Source organism: Molothrus aeneus, chromosome 2 (assembly GCF_037042795.1).
Source record: "Molothrus aeneus isolate 106 chromosome 2, BPBGC_Maene_1.0, whole genome shotgun sequence".
In the NCBI taxonomy this organism is placed as follows: domain Eukaryota; kingdom Metazoa; phylum Chordata; class Aves; order Passeriformes; family Icteridae; genus Molothrus; species Molothrus aeneus.
In genome coordinates this window covers 116,368,596-116,387,185 of record NC_089647.1, presented here as the reverse complement: position 1 = coordinate 116,387,185, position 18,590 = coordinate 116,368,596, and the positions used below count along the sequence as shown (strand labels likewise).

At 42.7% G+C, this 18,590-nt stretch overlaps 2 protein-coding genes across 2 annotated transcripts in view; both read right to left on the bottom strand.

Moving 5' to 3' along the window:
• Nucleotides 1-15,920, bottom strand: part of LOC136571350 (chloride intracellular channel protein 6-like) — a 28,860-nt gene extending 12,940 nt beyond the window's left edge. The window contains exon 1 of the mRNA XM_066571723.1: nucleotides 15,678-15,920. The gene's annotated coding sequence lies outside the window, so the exon portion shown is untranslated. The remainder of the gene's footprint in view (nucleotides 1-15,677) is intronic.
• Nucleotides 15,615-18,302, bottom strand: LOC136571426 (collagen, type I, alpha 1a-like). Its single transcript, XM_066571803.1, has one exon. It carries the CDS (start codon nucleotides 18,300-18,302, stop codon nucleotides 15,615-15,617), a length of 2,688 nt encoding a protein of 895 aa, XP_066427900.1.
• Between the last annotated feature and the right edge of the window lie 288 nt (nucleotides 18,303-18,590).

The following is an 18,590-nucleotide window of genomic DNA, read 5'->3' as shown; positions in this document are numbered from 1 at the left end:
TATGAAAAATTTATAAAAAATGTATATAAATTTATATAAATTATATCGAGTATATAAATTTATATAGATTTATATAATAATTAATCAATCGTAATTTTATAGAAATCTACTTTCATGTAATATAAATTTTATATAAAAGTGTACAAATATTTTATATAAAATTTATAAATTATATTAATTTATAAATTATATATATAATTTACATATAAATATATATTATTAAATTTATAAATTTATAAATTAACCTATAAATTAATTTATATACATTTATGTAATTAATATAATAATAAATTGTAGTTGAATATAAATTTACCTAAATTTTATATTAAAATTTATATTATTTTACATTCATTTGGTATTAAATTTTAGATATCATTTTATATAAATTATATATATATATATATTCTTCCCAGCAGAAACCACTCTGTGATCCCAGGAACAGAACATCCCATCCACTCCTGTAGGACACAAAGTGGTTCTTAAACTTCTGATGATTGTGCAGTGTTTCTGCAGATTTCTACATTATTAAAGCATTGAAAACCCCCCACCAAATTTACTTCTGTTTCAGCAATATTAAAAAATACAACAATATTATATTTATATATTTATATATTATAACCATTATAAAGTATAAATATTATAATTATTATAATATATACAATAATTTATATATATTATAAATTGATATAATTTATATATAAATATTATAACAATATATTTTATATAATAATATATTTATATAATATAAATACAATATATTATTATTTATATATCTCTCTCTATATATATACTATTTATATTATTTAATAAAAATATATAATATTAAATATTTTAAAATATATACTGGCTATAAAAAAAAAGGTTTTAAAAACTCAAAATTGCTTATGTCTGGCAACCGTACTGCTGTTAAAAAATGCCATAAAAATTAAAATTATCATTCATTTCTGTCCATTCAATGCAACTCTTATAAAAATTTTATGTTCTATTTGGGTCAGATCGTCTCCAATCCAGAGCTATTTGTCAGGAAGGGATCACCTGGAATTTTCTCTGTTTTTATTCCATGGCCTCGGGTGGAGACCAAACACCCAAAAGCTGAATTTTACAGAACCCTTTTGATGCCACCTACTGGGCTTGAAATGTTCCAGGCTGAATTTTAAGATTTTTAAGATACAGAAGCTGCAATTAAAAATTCATTTTCAGGGCCAAAGTCCCAATTTTGCCACTTATTATTCCAATGCTTTTCAGCAGCCCCAGAGCTCTGCCTACCCACCAACACCCAGCACTAAAATCAGATATTTCAGCTGCTGTTTATTTTCCCAGCCAAATAGCAGGAAAAATAAAAACTAAAAATGTTTAAATTAAAATGTGGCTAGTGATTTCTGCAGATAAATTGTATTTTTGGCACTTCCAGGGTTGATTCTTGCTGTGTGTGCCATCCCTAAAGGGAAGTTCAACAAGAGAGGGGTGAAAACAGCAGCTGCACACTCCTTCAGGTAAAGAAAAAAAGGGATTTTCCCTTCATTTTTTTCACTTAATAAGCACCTTCCACTCTCCCAGGTTGCTCCAATTAAGTTACTATTATTTATTTATAAGTTACTATTATTTATTAGTTATTATTATTATTTATAAGTTGTTTCCTTCCTCCTCAGGGACACGGGGCAAGAAACCTTCAGAGCAGCATCCAGGCACTATGAACTCAGTACTGAACAAAAAAGGAATGAAAATTCTTCTCCTCACTTAAAATCAAACAGAAATTCTGTTCACAGACCCTGGGCAGGGCTGAGGGAAGGCCAGAGGATCTTTGGAAGTGTTTTAATAAAACTCGGGGGGGATTAAAGGGTTTTGACCCAAAGGAGACACCGGGGAAAGAGGATGGAAAGAACTGAGAGCAGGTGAAGGTGATGGAAGGAATTAACTTTACACTAAAGGTGATAAAAGGAATTAACTTTACACTAAAGGTGATAAAAGGAATTAAGTTTACACCTGCACAGAAAGGAATTAATATTACACTGAAAGTGAAGAAAGGAATTAGCTTTAACTTTACACCTGCACAGAAAGGAATTAACTTTATACTGAAGGTGAAGAAAGGAATTAACTTTACACTGAAGGTGGAGAAAAGAATTAAGTTTACACTGGAGGTGAAGAAAGGAATTAATGAAGAAATTGGGAATTAAAGAAAGAAATGAATTAACTTTACACTGGAGGTGATAGAAGGAATTAACTTTACACCTGCACAGACAGGAATTAACTTTAACTTTACACTTGCACAGAAAGAAATTATCTTTAACTTTACACCGGAGGTGATGACAGGAATTAACTTTACACCTGCACAGAAAGGAATTTACATTACACTGAAGGTAAAGAAAGGAATTAACTTCACACTGGAGGTGATGAAAGGAATTAACTTTACACCTGCACAGAAAGGAATTAACTTTACATCTGCATAGAAAGGAATTAAATTTATGCCTGAACAGAAAGGAATTAACTTTACACTGAAAGTAAAGAAAGGAATTAACTTTATACTGAAGGTGATGAAGGGAATTAACTTTACACTGAAGGTGATAAAAGGAATTAACTTTACACTGAAGGTGATGAAGGGAATTAACTTTACACTGAAGGTGATGGAAAGAATTAACTTTACACTGAAGGTGATGAAGGGAATTAACTTTACACTGAAGGTGATAAAAGGAATTAACTTTACACCTGCACAGACAGGAATTAACTTTACACCATGTTTATCCTAGCCATGGATGATCTCCTGACAGCCACAATTCCATTTTTAAGCCTTCCCATTCTGTTTTGGTTTCTGGGATTTGATATTCTTGCATTCATGCAGCGCTGGAATCAATCTCCTGCCATTATTTTATTTCAGGTTTCATGACTTGTGTGCTCAACAAAGCTCTCAGCAGGAAATTGTTCTTTGAATGCTCCTGATCCTCAGGCCATGTCCAGGATTTAAAAAGTTGGATATGTTGAGTGTTTATGGGATATTTTTAACATTTTATTTATGGAGATCTATGACTTTAAGTTATTTATGTTAAGAGGTATTTATTATTTATTTATGGGATATTATTTATGTTGTGGGATATTTTTAACATTTATTTATGGGATATTTTAACATATTATTTATGTTATGGATTATTTTTAACACATTATATATTTATGGGATATTTTTAACATATTATTTATTTATGGGATATTTATGATGTAAAGTTATTTATGTTATGGGATATTTATTATTTATTTATGAGATATTATTTATGTTATGGAATATTTTTAACATACTATATATTTATGGGATATTTTAAACATATTATTTATTTATGGGATATTTATGACATAAAGTTATTTATGTTATGGGATATTTATTATTTATTTATGGGATATTATTTATGTTATGGATTATTTTTAACACATTATATATTTATGGGATATTTTTAACATATTATTTATTTATGGGATATTTATGACGTAAAGTTATTTATGTTATGGGATATTTATTATTTATTTATGAGATATTATTTATGTTATGGAATATTTTTAACATATTATTTATTTATGGGATATTTTTAACATATTATTTTTAACATATTATTTATGTTGGATTTTTATGGGATATCTCCCTCAGCCCTGTTTTTATGCACTGAGCAGTGCTCACAGCTCAAGGGGGTGACATCCACCTGGAAATTCTAATTCTCTCTAGACCACAGAGAGCACAATGAGGCTGAAGCTGTAATTTCATAGAATTATGGAATGGTTTGGGTTGGAGGGACCCCAAATCCCACCCATTCCCACCCCTGCCATGGCAGGGACACCTCCCACTGTCCCCAGTGCCCAGCCTGGCCTTGGGCACTGCCAGGGATGCAGGGGCAGCCCCAGCTGCTCTGGGAATTCTATTCTATTCTATTCTATTCTATTCTATTCTATTCTATTCTATTCTATTCTATTCTATTCTATTCTATTCCATTCATTTTTTGGGAATTCTCCTCCCACTCTCCCAGGGTAGGATTTTCCCTCTGGATCCAGCTCCCTCTCTCCCCTGTGTGCCTCAGGGCTCTTTTCTTCTCTCCCTGCTTTATTTACTGCCCATGGGTAAATAATTACTGCAGAAATTAACTTCATCACTCTGTAAGCCATTAAACGTTTTTGATGCAGAGGGGGAAATTCTCCTTCATTAAGAAGCAACTTTATGGCACTCAATTTTTTACCAGTGGCCAGTTGTTTTATAAATTATGAGAAACAAAAGGTCTAAACTCAGTCATGCTGCTTAGATCAAATGCCCATTTAAATTTGATTTTGATATTAAAACCTGCCCAATATTTCTACACCCTTCCAGTTCTGATAAAGGTGATAAATGAACTATTAAATGAGAATCCTGTAAAGTGAGCAAAAAGCAGGGGAGTGCAGGTAAAAATTAAAATGTGAGATCTCTTGTGTTGCATTTTTAGAGACTGTGGTTTACTAATATTCACCTTATTTACAATTAGGAAACTAAAGATTAAATTTATGTGTGAAAGCACTCTCTACAAAAGAGGAAAATGAACAAGTTCTGTGATTTTACAACACTGCTGTTGCCTTGGGCCAGGCCCCTCATGGTGTCCCAGGAATTTCCAGCCACAGCCATGGCTCTCTACAGGGTTTTAGTTTTTTTTAAATCCCTAAAATCCAGTGAAATTACAAAGGCAAAATGCAAATTGCAGGTTTCTTTTCTCAAATGTGTCTCCTTACACCAGTCCTGCATTAAAAGCCACTGCAGCAGCTACAGGATTTAGCAGAGCATGGGGGGAAAATTAAATAGCAAAATAAATGGGAAATTAGATTGTGCACTGAAAGTCTGAAAAACTTGAGCTGCACTTCAGCAGAGCTTCAATTAATCTTGCCCAATTTGGGAGCATCCTTCTTCTACAAAAGGGAGGGTAATTGCCATTTTGCAATTTTGATTTGCATTTTGGGTTGTCCCTGGTTTGTGTCTCACTCAGTGATTGGAGTCACCACCATTTGTTTGCTTTTTCAGCAGATGATGAATTTTTGTCTCCTCTCGGGAGGAAATTCCTCCTTGTGAGGGTGGGAGGCTGCCCCATCGCTGGGAGTGCCCACAGCCTGCTCTGATCACTCCTTTCATCCTTCCCCAGCCTAATTTCGATTTTCAAGATTATTTCCAAGCCTTTGCAGGAGTGGGAGAAACCCTGAGCCCTTCAAGCAGGGCAGGTGCACTCAGTTCCAGGTCAGTGCTTTGGGTCTGCGGCAGCAATTCCAACCTCCTGTGCTGGGAATTCTGTGTGCAGGGGTTTGTTCTCCAGCCCAAGGCCATGGAGGGGGAGCAGAGAACATTCCAGGTGCTCCCTTCCTGACAGGAATGTTCTGGGAGCACTCCCAGGTCACAAGCACAGCCCAAAGGCTCTTACCCTTTATCCTGGGCAGGAATTTGGGCTCTGTCCCTCCCTGCTGCTCCTAATCCCAGCTCAGCCTGGGGACAAAACCACCCCGCACATCCCCCGGGGATCCTGGCAGGGAATTACTGCAACAAAAGGGGTTTGTGCTCCTGAAAAAGGGCTCCAGGGCTGGGGAAAGGGGATTAAAGGGGATTTCCTGTTGTACACTGCATTCACACTGACCCTGCCACACTGCTGGGCTGCTCCAAGCTAAATACAAATACTGCATTAAAAATGACATTAAAAACTATCTATATACTTCTATATTTACAAAAACTATAAATTATATTTCTAAACTGATATCCATATCAATTTTATATATGTGTATATATAAATTTTTACATATTTTATATAGGTATATATAAATTCTTTGTAAAAAATACTATGTAATAAATTCAGTAAAACCTGAAATTATAAATTACGTCTAATATAATAATCAATACATATAAATAGTATGTATATAAACTATAATATATATAATTATATATTATATATATAAACTATAAATTATATTTCTAAATTGATATGCATATCAATTTTATTTATGTGTATAAATTCTTTGTAAGAAATTATATGTAATAAATTCACTAAAAATTGAGATTATGAATTCTATTGAATATAATAATTAATATATGTAATAAAAATGTAATTAATAGTATTTAAATACTAAATACTAAATAATAAATAGTATGTAAACTATAAATTATATATAATTATATTTCTAAATTGATATGCATATCAATTTTATATGTGTATAAATTCTTTGTAAGAAATTATATGTAATAAATTCAGTATAAACTGAATTTCTAAATTCTATGGAATATAATAATTAATGCATATAAATAGTAAGGATATAAATGATAAATTATATATAATTATATATTATATATGTATATGTATATATTTGATGTGCATATCAATTTTATATATGTACATATATTCTGTGTAAGAAATTACATGTAATAAATCCAGTAAAAACTGAAATTATAAATTCTATGGAATATAATAATTAATACATATAAATAGTATGTAAACTATAAATTATATACAGTTATATATTATATATGTATATATAAACTATAAATTATATTTCTAAATTGATATGCATATCAATTTTATTTATGTGTATAAATTCTATGTAAGAAATTATATGTAATGAATTCAGTAAAAACTGAAATTGTACATGCTATGTAATCTAATAATTAATACATATAATAAATATGTAATTAATAGTATGTAAATACTAAATACTAAATAGTATGTAAACTATAAATATAAATAATAAATAGTATGTAAACTATAAATTATGTATAATTATATATATTATATATATAAACTATAAATTATATTTCTAAATTGATATGTATATCAATGTTATATGTGTATTAATTCTTTGTAAGAAATTATATGCAATAAATTCATTAAAACTGAAATTATAAATTATATGTAATATAAAAATACATATAAATAGTATATGTATTCTAACAAATTATAAAATGAATTAATAAACTAAATAATAATGTATTAAATTATTACATATATATGGTCTACAATACATACCAACAAAACAATATATATAAATTATATGTATAATATAATTTCATAAATATAATATGATTTGTGCTGGAAACCAATAAGTAAATAAATAAGAAATACTAAAGAACAGTAAGAATACTTCAAGAATTCTAAGAAATAAGAAGATGAAGAAGCTCTTTTGTGAAGCTTCAGGCAGAAAATACTTTGCCAATGATATTCCTAATTTAAATCAAGAGGTAAAAGTGAAATATTGAAAGAGTGGGGGACTTTTTTTTCACCTCAAATAATTTGTGATGTTTTGGTCCAAATAGAAAGAATAAAATAGAATAGAAACAGAATAATTTGTGATGTTTTGATCCACATAGAAAGACTAAAATAGAATAGAAATAGAATAAAATGTGATGTTTTCGTCCACATAGAAAAAATGAAATAGAATAGAAATAGAATAAAATGTGATATTTTTGTCCAAATAGAAATAGAATAAAATGTGATGTTTTCGTCCACATAGAAAGAATGAAATAAGCTCTGTCAGCAGCAGTGGGAAGGTGCCCTCCAGGAACATGTAAAAGTTGAAATAAAACTGAATTTCCATTCCCAGTGTAAGTTCCAATTCCTATGAAAATGTTGAAGAATTTTGGGTATATTTGGAGCCTGTTTTGAGTTTCATCTTCCCCATTATGAAAAAACTGATTTTTCTGTATTTACAAAGTACAGAAAATTTTAAAAATCATTTCCACAGCAGCCAGCAGGGAAATGTCAATGATTGACCAAGACACAAATGGGAATTTCTCTGAAATCTGAGTCAATGTTTAACTCATTTATAACTAGCCCATTTGAATAACTCAGGGAAGGCTTCACTTTCACTGCTCCCATTCTGCTTTTAGGCTCTGGTCTCTGACAATTCCACTTCTAAATATTTGCAATATTCTTACATGTGCTCAAATGTGGAGAGAAATGAAGCAAAAAGGGAAATTCCACCTTTGTCCCTGTGCCTGCACCAGCAGTGCCAGGCTGTGGAAGGTGTTTTCTTGGAGAAAATCAGCATTTTTGGGAAGGAATTAAAACTGCCAGTGCTGAGACAGTGCTGTCATTGAGAGCAACTGGAACAGAGCCCCTTGAGCTGAGTTTTTATCAGGAAATAATCAGATTGCAAATGGAAATGCGCACAGGGCCTTAGCACAGGGGGACATTTGGTCATCTCAGCAAGGAGATTTTGGGTCACCTTCCCAGGGCATTCCCTTGAGCAGACTCAGGAGGACAAGTAATTAATTTTTAAATAATCAGGGATTGTCCTGAGCTGCAGGGACCCGCAGGGATCCCCCAGTGCCAGCCCTGCCCTGCCCAGAGCCCACCAAGCCCAGCTTGGGCATCCCTGGCAGCCTCAGGGCTGTGCCCATTCCCTGGGCAGTGCCCCAAAACCCTCAGGGGGGGGAAAAATTCATCTGTAGGACCTTCCCAGGGAAAACACAGGGAATAAACTCAGTTTATTACTCAGAAGTCTCCATGCTTCACTTCCCCCTCCATAAACTCTAATTTTCCTTTCTCTGCCTGATTCCCCTTCCCAGCTCTGAAGGAGAGGGGTCATTTGTTGGATTTTTTTTTCTGACCCAGAGATGGGGTCAGAAAAATTTTTTAAAAATTTAAATTTTTTAAATAAATCTGTTTCCCACAGGCTCTCTGCGGTTAAAAACTGCAATTCCAGGTGGCATCACCAGGAATAAGTATCCTGAAAAATCCTGGGCTTACTGAGAACTTCCATTATCACTTGTGTGTGCTTGACAGAATTTAAACCAAGAAAGAGTCATAAAGATAGATTTGCATGGCCCACACAACACTGGAGGAAAGGCCTCACACTGGTATTTCCATAAAAATTGTACTCATGGAATCAGAGAATGGTTTGGGTTGGAAGGACCTTAAAGATCACCTCATTCCAACCCTCTGCCAGGGGCAGGGACACCACCTACTACACATTTTTATTTAAAGAATGCCCTTTCCAAAGCTCCCCCTGATGTTTTTAATAATTTTATTTTAGTACAGATATATTTTACAAGCAATTGGTCAAATCCCTTTCCAGAACATCACTCCCCACACTCTGATATTTTATATTTGTGGATGCCAGGAGTTCTCTAGACTGGTTTGTTATTCCTCGACAGAAAACATCAATATGTGGTTTGTGGATCCCAGGATGAGGGAAGAGATGAGAATTTTGACTCCATGTTTCAGAAGGCTGATTTATTATTTTATTATTTATATTATATTATATTATATTATATTATATTATATTATATTATATTATATTATATTATATTATATTATATTATATTATATTATATTATATTATATTATATTATACTATATTATATTATACTATATTATATTGATATATTAAACCTACACTAAAAGAATAGAAGAAAGAAGTTCATGAGAAAGCTAGCAAAGAATAGAATGGAAGTGGAATGATAATAAAATCTTGTGACTGACCAGAGTCTGAGCCAGCTGACTGTGATTGGCCATTAATTAGAAACAACCACATGAGCCCAATCCCAGATGCTCCTGTTGCATTCCACAGCAGCAGATAACCATTGTTTACATTTTGTTTCTGAGGCCTCTCAGCTTCTCAGGAGAAAAGATCCTAGCAAAAGGATTTTTCATAAAAAAATAGGTCTGTAACAATCAATCAAACCTCAAAAAAATTGGTTATTTTTTGGCAGAGTGAGAACTCCCTGGCAGAGCTGCAGGATGATCCCCTCATCCCAAAATGATGAGATATTTGGAAAAACCCTTCCAGCTCACCCAGTCCCACCATGACCACCTCTGAGCCATGTCCCACATCCACAGGGACACCCCAGAGAGGCTCCTGAGCAAAGCTGAGGCTCTCCCACAGGATTTAGGGGCTGAAGTGGAATTTCAGACAAGTGAAATTCAGCAGGAGCTGAGGGGGCTGAAGTGGAATTTCAGCCAAGCAGGGGCTGAGAGCACCAAGCAGAACTTGCACCCTTGGTCTGCTCTGTGCTGCTGTTTATATGAGCAAGCTTGTGCAAAGACAAAATTCAGGAGCAGAGGCCCCAGGGGTGGAATTTGGCACTGGCTGATCTGTCAGGAGACTCTGCTGGTTCCAGGCAGCCCCAAATCCAGGCTGAGTGCTGGGCCTGGATCAGGAGAGGGCTCCCTGCTTAGCGGGGGCTTACACTGCACGTGACTCTAAGCTTGTGCTTAAAGCAGAACACATGGTGTGGGGCTTTACTGCAGGGAGGAAGTAAAAATAGGAATAGGGCCAGGAAGCTTTGAAGACCTTGACTTTCCTTCTTTTTTTTTTTTTTTTTTTTTTTTTTTTTTTGGGGGGGGGGGTGGTGCTAAAACCAACCTTCAAAGCACAGAGATGGGCCCTGGGCATGAGCAGAGGCCTGAGGCCTGAACAGTCCTGGGGGAACACAGAGATTATTTAACACTTCCACAGAGATGATTTAACACTTCCAGGCAAAGGATGATTCCAGGAAATGTTAACCCAAAGGGGTTGTGGTTCCCTTATCCCTGGCAGTGTCCAGGGCCAGGTTGGACAGGGCTTGGAACAATCTGGAATAGTGGAAGGTGTCCCTGCCATGGCAGAGGTGGCACTGGATGGGCTTTGAGGCCCTTTCCAACCCAAACCAATCAGTGATTCCAACTAAATCGTACAAAAATAACTTAGATGCACCTTCCTATTTCTGATCACTGATTTCTGTCTGTTGGTTTATGCCAATCTGGAAAGGATGTTGGTCTGTCAGTTGTCTAAATCCCAGAATCATCAAGGTGGGAAGAGCCCTTTAGGGCCACCCAGCCCCACCAGCACCAACCCAAACCCTGTCCCTGTCCCCAAGGCCACATCCAGACTCCTCTGGGACAATTCCAGGGACTCCAAAGCTCCCTGGGCAGCTCAGCCCAAGGCCTGACCACTCTTAGGGGGAAAAAATGTTTCTAATCTCCAATGGGAGCCTCCCCTGGTGCAATTTAGGGCCATTTCCTCTTGGGAAAGGGCAGCAGAGTCCAGCCCCACCTCACTGCCCGTCCTGCCAGGGAAGTCCCCCCTGAGCCTCCTTTTCTCCAGGCTGAGCCCCTTCCCAGCTCCCTCAGCCCCTCCTGGAATCACAGAACCACAGAAAGGTTTGGGCTGGGAGGAACATTGCAGCCCACCTCACTCCCACCCCCAGAGAAGCTGCTGCTCATGGAGCACCCAGCAACAACCCAGGGAGTTAGGAATGGAATTTGTAATGCCAGCTCCTCTAAGCTGCTTTAGGGAACCTGGAATTGCCATGAAAAAAACATTCAAAGGGAGCTGTGAGAGGGTAAATACCCACGGGAAAGGAGCCAACTTCCTGCTCTGGCTTGGGAGAAATGCTCTTTTGGAGCTTTTTGTGCAGCCACAGAGCCCAGAGCAGCGCAGGCAGGCCTGGAGCAGCAGCTCTGGGGCTCTGCTGCTCCTGCTGGGCAGCCCCGCAGGGCTCAGGGCTGAGCAGCCGGGGCTGGAGCCGCTCTGGGCACCTCCAGCCTCGGGGCTGCTCCTGTGCTGCCCCAGGGCAGGGCCTCTCTCCGGCATTAGGGTTTCTTTCTTCTGGGATAACTCTCACAGAATCCCCAGATCCCTGAGGCTGGAAAATGTGGCATTCACACTCTCTGGGAAAATCCCTTTTCCCCAGGATTTTTCTCCTGGGAAGCTGAGAAACCTCGGAGAAAAATGAAAACAATTCTTATCCCATTTGCTTCTCCTGTGTTTTGCTCCTTTGGAATGTGTTTGGACAATCACAGGTTTGGACCCACAGGTGATTGTTCCATTGGATTCTGCTTCTGAGTGAATTATTTTTACTCACTGGCCAATCAGGGCCAAGCTGTGTCAGGACTTTGGAGAGAGTCACAAGTTTTCATTATTATCTTTTTAGCCTTCTGTAAGTATCCTTTCTATATTCTTTAGTATTCACAATATAATATAATATAATATAATATAATATAATATAATATAATATAATATAATATAATATAATATAATATAATATAATATAATATAATATAATATAATATAATATAATATAATATAATATAATATATATAGTATTATATTATATTAATAATTACAGTATGATATTATAATATATTATATTTATAATTATATTATAATGTAATTCTTTAACATAATATAGTATCTTAAAATAATAAATTAGCCTTCTGAGAACATGGAGCCAGATTCATCACTCCTTCCTCCATCTGGGGGAAACCCAAATACAATAGGAATAGGAAATACAATAGGAAACTCAAATCCAAATACAATAGGAAAAGCCCTCCCAGCCCATGGAGTCCCAGCTGTGCCCCGTGCCCTCCTTGTCCCCAGCGCAAAGTTTTAATAACTCCTCAATTAAAAAAGCAGAAGTCTCACTTAAAATGCAAATGAAAATATCCAAAGGAATGGTGGAGGGAAGCAACTTACAAACAAATGTCAGGGTTTTTAAAGTGGCACCTTGAGGTCCAAGGAGTGGAGGTCAGGAAGGAGAAGAAGAGGGAGTGGGGAGAAGGGAGCAGAACCCCCATGTGTGCTGCTGGTGGAACAAAAGGGAACAGAACCCCCATTGCCATTCCAGCTGGGCACAGGCCCTGGAGGCAGGGATGCAGCTGTTCCCATTCCTGTACTCCCAGCAAAGCTCTTCCTTTCTCATTTTACAGCCCTTTCTGTAACTCTGCACAAGTTACGGGGAGTCTAAAGGCACTCAAGGGTATCTCAGGAGCAGTGCAGGGAATTTCTGCTGCAGACAAGGTTTCTGCACACAGAAATCTTTAATTTCCCTTATTGAGATCACTGAAATAATATATTGAGATCACTGAGCTCCTGTGGTGAATCTGCACCAAGAAAGGCCCATAAAGAGCTGCCCACCTGCATTTGGACACAGCACAACAGTTCCTGGCTGTGCACCACACTCACCTTACCCAGTTACACCCTGAGTGAGGAGGAAAAATCAAGATTTTTCAGCACCAGCACCTCCTCAGTGGTGACAATTCCAATGTTTACACCAAGCACCAGGTGCAGCCCAGACTCCACTGAAAATGCATCTGGGCGTTCAGGGAGCTGAGCTCCTGCTGCCCACAGATTTCTTACCTACAACACTCAAAATTCAGTTGCTGCTTCATAATCTAAGTTCCATTTAAGCCCCAGATTCATCACATCAGAGAAAAGAAGATTATTTTTTATTTTTTTTGGTAGGAAACCCCCTTTGCCATTCCAGCTGGGCACAGACCCTGGGGGCAGGGATGCAGTTGTTCCCATTTCTGTACTCCCAGCAAAGCTTTTCCTTTCCAATTTTTCAGCCCTTTCTGTGACTCTGCACTGCTCTGTGTAAAGTCACTCGAGGGTACCTCAGGGAAATTCTGCTGCAGCCAAATCCCTCTGTCTCTGATGGGAATGAAATCATCCTCTGAATGTAGAGAAATGATGGAGAGACCAAGAATGTCACCAAAGTGGATAAATCCCCCTGCTTTTCCTTGGATAAAATCTATTGCCTTGTGCTCATGGCCAGCTTTGACTAAAATCCATTTAACCCTGAAACTGAGGGAGATGAGCAAGGCCTTGTGCTCCAGCTGGGCTCTTTGGCCAAATGTTTGTGGTACAGAGAAATCCTTGGGAATCTTTGGAATTCTGAAATCTGCAGCTGTGATTCTGTTGAGTTTTCCCTCTATAAATAATTAGATAGAAATTTCAATTAAGAAATAAGCTCTTAAGTCTTAAATAAATTTTCTATTGCTTAAAAATAAATGGAGTGAATCTGAGTGAGAGTTCAAGTATATTCAAATGGTAAAAAAAAATAATTCTGACATTTACAGAAGTTTTCTTATCAATAAAGAGCTTTGGCTACAGAAGGGGAAAAAAGCCCTAGAGGAGCAGAGAGCACAAGGTACCAGGGACACTGAATTCCCAAGAAGAGGGTATCTGGGTGACCTTTGGGAACATTTGCCTTTGAAATACCTGGAATAAAGGGTATTGTTACCTAAAGGAGATAAATTATATTGTTCCATGAGCTAATGGAAATCAGGGAGCACCCAGTGAAAGCCTGCAGGGAATTCTGGTGGTTTGTTCTTCCTGAGGCTGATGATGAGTTCTCAGAGTATGATCACTGCCACAACATCTTAATGTGGGCCTGGCCTGGGGTAATCTTCCCCAGCAGGGGAACTGCCAGGATTATTCCAGTTCTGTTCCTGTGCTCTTTTTTTATGCATTTTCCCCCATTTTGGGGTTTGTTTTTATATTCCTCTGTATTTCTGTTGTGCTATCAAACCATGGCACGGCCATTTTGGTGCCTGGGGAGACACTGAGCTCTCCAGTTGGATTTTTTTCCCTTTTCCTGGAGAAACTCATGCCAGCCTCTGACTAAAAACTAATCTGAGCCCAACTACAAAAATCCAGCTCCAGGTGAGGTAAAATACTCAAGCTTTGTAATACAGAAATAATTAGAAAAGCAGCTGGATTGTTTTCTAGGCATTCTTAAATTACCAATATGAAACCCATCACAAAAATGCTCCTCCCTTCTCCTTCTGCCTTTATGAATTCACAAAGATTTCCAAAGCCCATGTTTAATCCTAATATTTGGGGACCACAGAGTCATAACAAATGCTCTTGTTCTCTAGGCTGCTCTCTCATTTTGGCCATGTTTTCCTCCCATAAAGTAGAAGGCACCAAGTTTTAATGTTAATTTTAATGTTAATTTTAATGTTAATTTTAATTTTAATTTTACTGTGAATTCTGGCTGGCAGAAGCAGCCTCAGCCAGCTCAGGAGGTACAGGATGGGATGGTTTGTGGAGGAGAAGGTCCCAAATGCCTTCTGCTTCCCCAGGTTTATTTCCTCAGCTTTATGTTTGTCCCACCCTGCTCCACATTTTAGTCCAGAGGGGTCAGAGAAGAGGGAAGAAATCACCTCCAGATGCTCCCTACACACCAAAAATCCCCATCTATAAAGCTTCTGTGGATGGCTGCTATTCCCATGCCAAATCCCAGGGATTTTGGTGGGATTCCAGGCACAGGATAGAAAGATCTAAAGCTCTACTCAATAAAATATCAAAAATCAATTTAGTTTTCCCCTCCTTTTTTTTTCCCCCCTATTCCCCTGTTACCCAAACCTTCCCTTCAAACAAACACAAACTGGACAATTCCAAGGGATGCTCTTTACTGACTGTGAGTTCAGCCTTGCCAAAATTTGGGACAATTCTCTAAATGTCACCTGTAATTCATGTTAGAAAATAGAAAATCCCAGCATTGCATTTGAAATGACATTTCCCAGGTTCTTCCCTCCCAGCCCCTGTGAGGAGAGCCCCTCTCCCTGCATTTTGGAGATCTGAAAATCCACTGAGAGCTCCTCGTGCCAGCGATTCCTGAAGGAATGAGGCGGCAGAGACAAGTTTACATCGGGCTTTAATGACCAGATCACCTTAGCCAGGCTGGCCCTGCACCTGCCACCCTCAAATTCCTCCCCACAGGTTCCTTTGGAACACCTGGGGTAATGGGAATTGTTACCTAAAGGAAATAAATTATATTGTTCCACGGGCTAATGGAAATCAGGGAGCACCCAGTGAAAGCCTCCAGGGAATTCTGGTGTTTTGTTCTTCCAGGGGGTTCTTCCTGAGGCTGATGTTTCTCAGAACATTATCAGGAAGGGGAGATTCCCTGCGGAGATTCCCCGGCAGCCCCTCACCCTTACCTTGACGAAGAGGGAGATGTCGTGGTCCTGCTTCTCATCCTCATCCTCCTCCTCCTCCTCCAGGGCGCCTGGCGAGCCCGTCCCGTCCTCCCGGAGCTGCTCCCGCTCCCGCTCCCCGTTCAGGCTCCGATCCCAGCTGCTCTCGGGGCCCGGGGCTCCCGTCCCTGCCGGGGCTGGTGGTCCCCGCTCCGCCTCTGCCTCCGCCTCGCCACCGGGGCCGCCCGGGGACGGGGGACAGCCGGGCAAGGCCACCTGTGCTGCCCCGCGGCTCTCGGGAGCCTCCGCGCTGCCCTCTGCAGGGACCGTCCCTGCTGGGACAGCATCCTCGGGGACTGTCACATCACCTGGGACAGCATCCTCGGGGACTGGCCCATCACCCGGGACAGCATCCTCAGGGACTGTCACATCACCTGGGACAGCACCCTCGGGGACTGTCCCATCACCTGGGACAGCACCCCCGGGAACTGTCCCATCACCCGGGACAGCATCCTCGGGGACTGTCCCTGCCAGGACCGAATCCTCAGAGACTGTCACATCATCTGGGGCTGCCTCCTGCACTTCATCCTTGGGGATTGTCCCTGCTGGAGCTGCCTCCTGCACCTCATCCTTGGGAACTGTCACATCATCCGGGGCTGCCGCCTGCACCGCATCCTCAGGGACTGTACCTGCCAGGAAGGCATCCTTGGGGACTGTCACATCATCTGGGGCTGCCTCCTGCACTTCATCCTTGGGGACTGTCCCTGCTGGAGCTGCCTCCTGCACCGCATCCTTGGGGATTGTCCCCAGCGCCTCCTCGGGGACTGTCCCTGCTGGAGCTGTCTCTCGCACCACATCCCTGGGGATTGTCCCCAACACCTCCTCGGTGACTGTCCCAGAAACCGGGACCGCCTCCTGCACTTCATCCTTGGGAATTGTCACATCACCCGGGGCTGCCTCCTGCTCCTCATCCTTGGGGATTGCCCCCAGCGCCTCCTCGGGGACTGTCCCTGCCGGGGCTTCCTCCTGCACCTCATCCTTAGGCACTGTCCCTGCTGGAGCTCTCTCCTGCACCACATCCTTGGGGACTGTCGCCAGCACCTCCTCAGAGATTGTCCCTGCCTGAGCTGCCTCCTGCCCCTCACACTCAGGGACTCTCCCCAGCGGGGCCGCCCCCTCCTCGGGAACTGTCCCAGCCGGAGCTGCTTCCTGCAGCTCATCCTTAGGGACTGTCCCCAACGCCTCTTCGGGGACCGTCACAGCAGCCGGGGCTGCCTCCTGCACCTCATCCTCCAGAGCTGGCACTCCAGCCGGGGCTGCCTCCTGCCCTTCATCCTTGGGAATTGTCACATCAGACGGGGCTTCCTCCTGCACCGCCTCCTCGGGAACTGTCCCCGCTGGGGCCTCCTCCCGCACTTCATCCTCGGGGACTGTCCCCGCTGGAGCTGTCCCCACGGCCTCCTCAGGCTCTCTCCCCGTCGGGGCTGCCTCTTGCACCGCATCTTCAGGGACTGTCCCCGGCGGGACTTCCTCCCTCGGAGCTTCCTCGGGATCTGTCCCGGACGGGGCTGTCGCGACATCCTCCTCGGGCTCTGTCCCCTCTGGGCCCGCCTGTCCCACCGCCACTCCGAGCTCTGTCCTCGATGGCGATGTCCCCTCTGCTTCCCCAGACTCTGTCCCCACCAGGGCTGTCGCCTGTGCTCCCCCGGGCTCTGTCCCTACCGGGGCTGTCGCCTGTGCTTCCCCGGACTCTGTCCTCGATGGCGATGTCCCCTCTCCTTCCCCGGGCTCTGTCCCCACCGGGTTTGTCGCCTGAGCTTCCCCGGACTCTGTCCCCACCGGGGCTGTTGCCTGTGCTCCCCTGGGCTCTGTCCTCGATGGCGATGTCCCCTCTCCTTCCCCGGGCTCTGTCCCCACCGGGGTTGTCCCCTCTCCTTCCCCAGGCTCTGTTCCCACCGGGGCTGTCGCCGCAGCCTCCTCAGGCTCTGCTTCTGCCGGGACAGTCGTGGCCGCCTCCTGGGGCTCTCTCTCCGCCGGACCTTCCTCCCTCACCGCCTCTCTCACCTGGGGCTCCGTCCCCGCCGGTGCCACCGCCTCTCCCTCAGGCTCCGTCCCCGCCGGTGCTGCTTTTTCGGGCTCCGTCCCCGTCGGAGCAACCCCTGCGCCCTCGGGCTCCGTCCCTGCCGGGGCTGCGGCTCCGTCCTCGGGCTCTGTCGCTGCCGGGGCTGCCTCTTCCTGCGCCATCCCCGCCGGGCTCTCAGCCGCGTCCTCGGGCTCCATCCCCCCCGGCGCTGCTCCCTCAGGCTCCGCCGCTGCCCCCGCCTCTCCCTCGGGCTCTGCCCTGCCCGCCTCGGGCCCGTCCATCACCCCCGGCTCCCCGCCTGGCCGCCCCTCGTGCCCCGGGCTGTCCCCGCTCGGTGTCCCCGGGCTGTCCCCGCTCGCTGTCCCCGGGCTCTCGGGGGAGCCGCTGTCCCCGGGCGGCTCCGGCGCCCCCTCCGCGCTCAGCCGCGGCCGCTCCGCGGGCCCGTCCGGGGGCTCGGCCGCCCCCTCGGGGCACAGCCCGGGCCGAGTCCCCGCCGCCGCCCCGTCCTCGCCTCCCTCCCGCGGGACATCGCTGCTCTCCGGGGGCCGCCCCGGGCTCTCCGCCATGCCGGGACCGCCGTGAGCGCGGGACGAGCCGGAGCAGCGGAGCGGCCGCGGAGCAGCGCCGGGCACGGCCGGGGAACGGGGGCGGTGCCTGCGCGGGGCCGGGGCCGCGCTCCTCCCTCCGCCTGCCCCGCTCCGGGCACTGCCCCTGCCCCGCTCCGGGCACTGCCCCTGCCTGGGCACGGCCCCTGCCCCGTCCCGTCCCACCGCTCCGGGCACTGCCCTTGCCCAGCCGCGCTGTGGAGCGGGACCACGGCGCACCGAGCGCTGCCACCCCCGCCCGCAGGCACC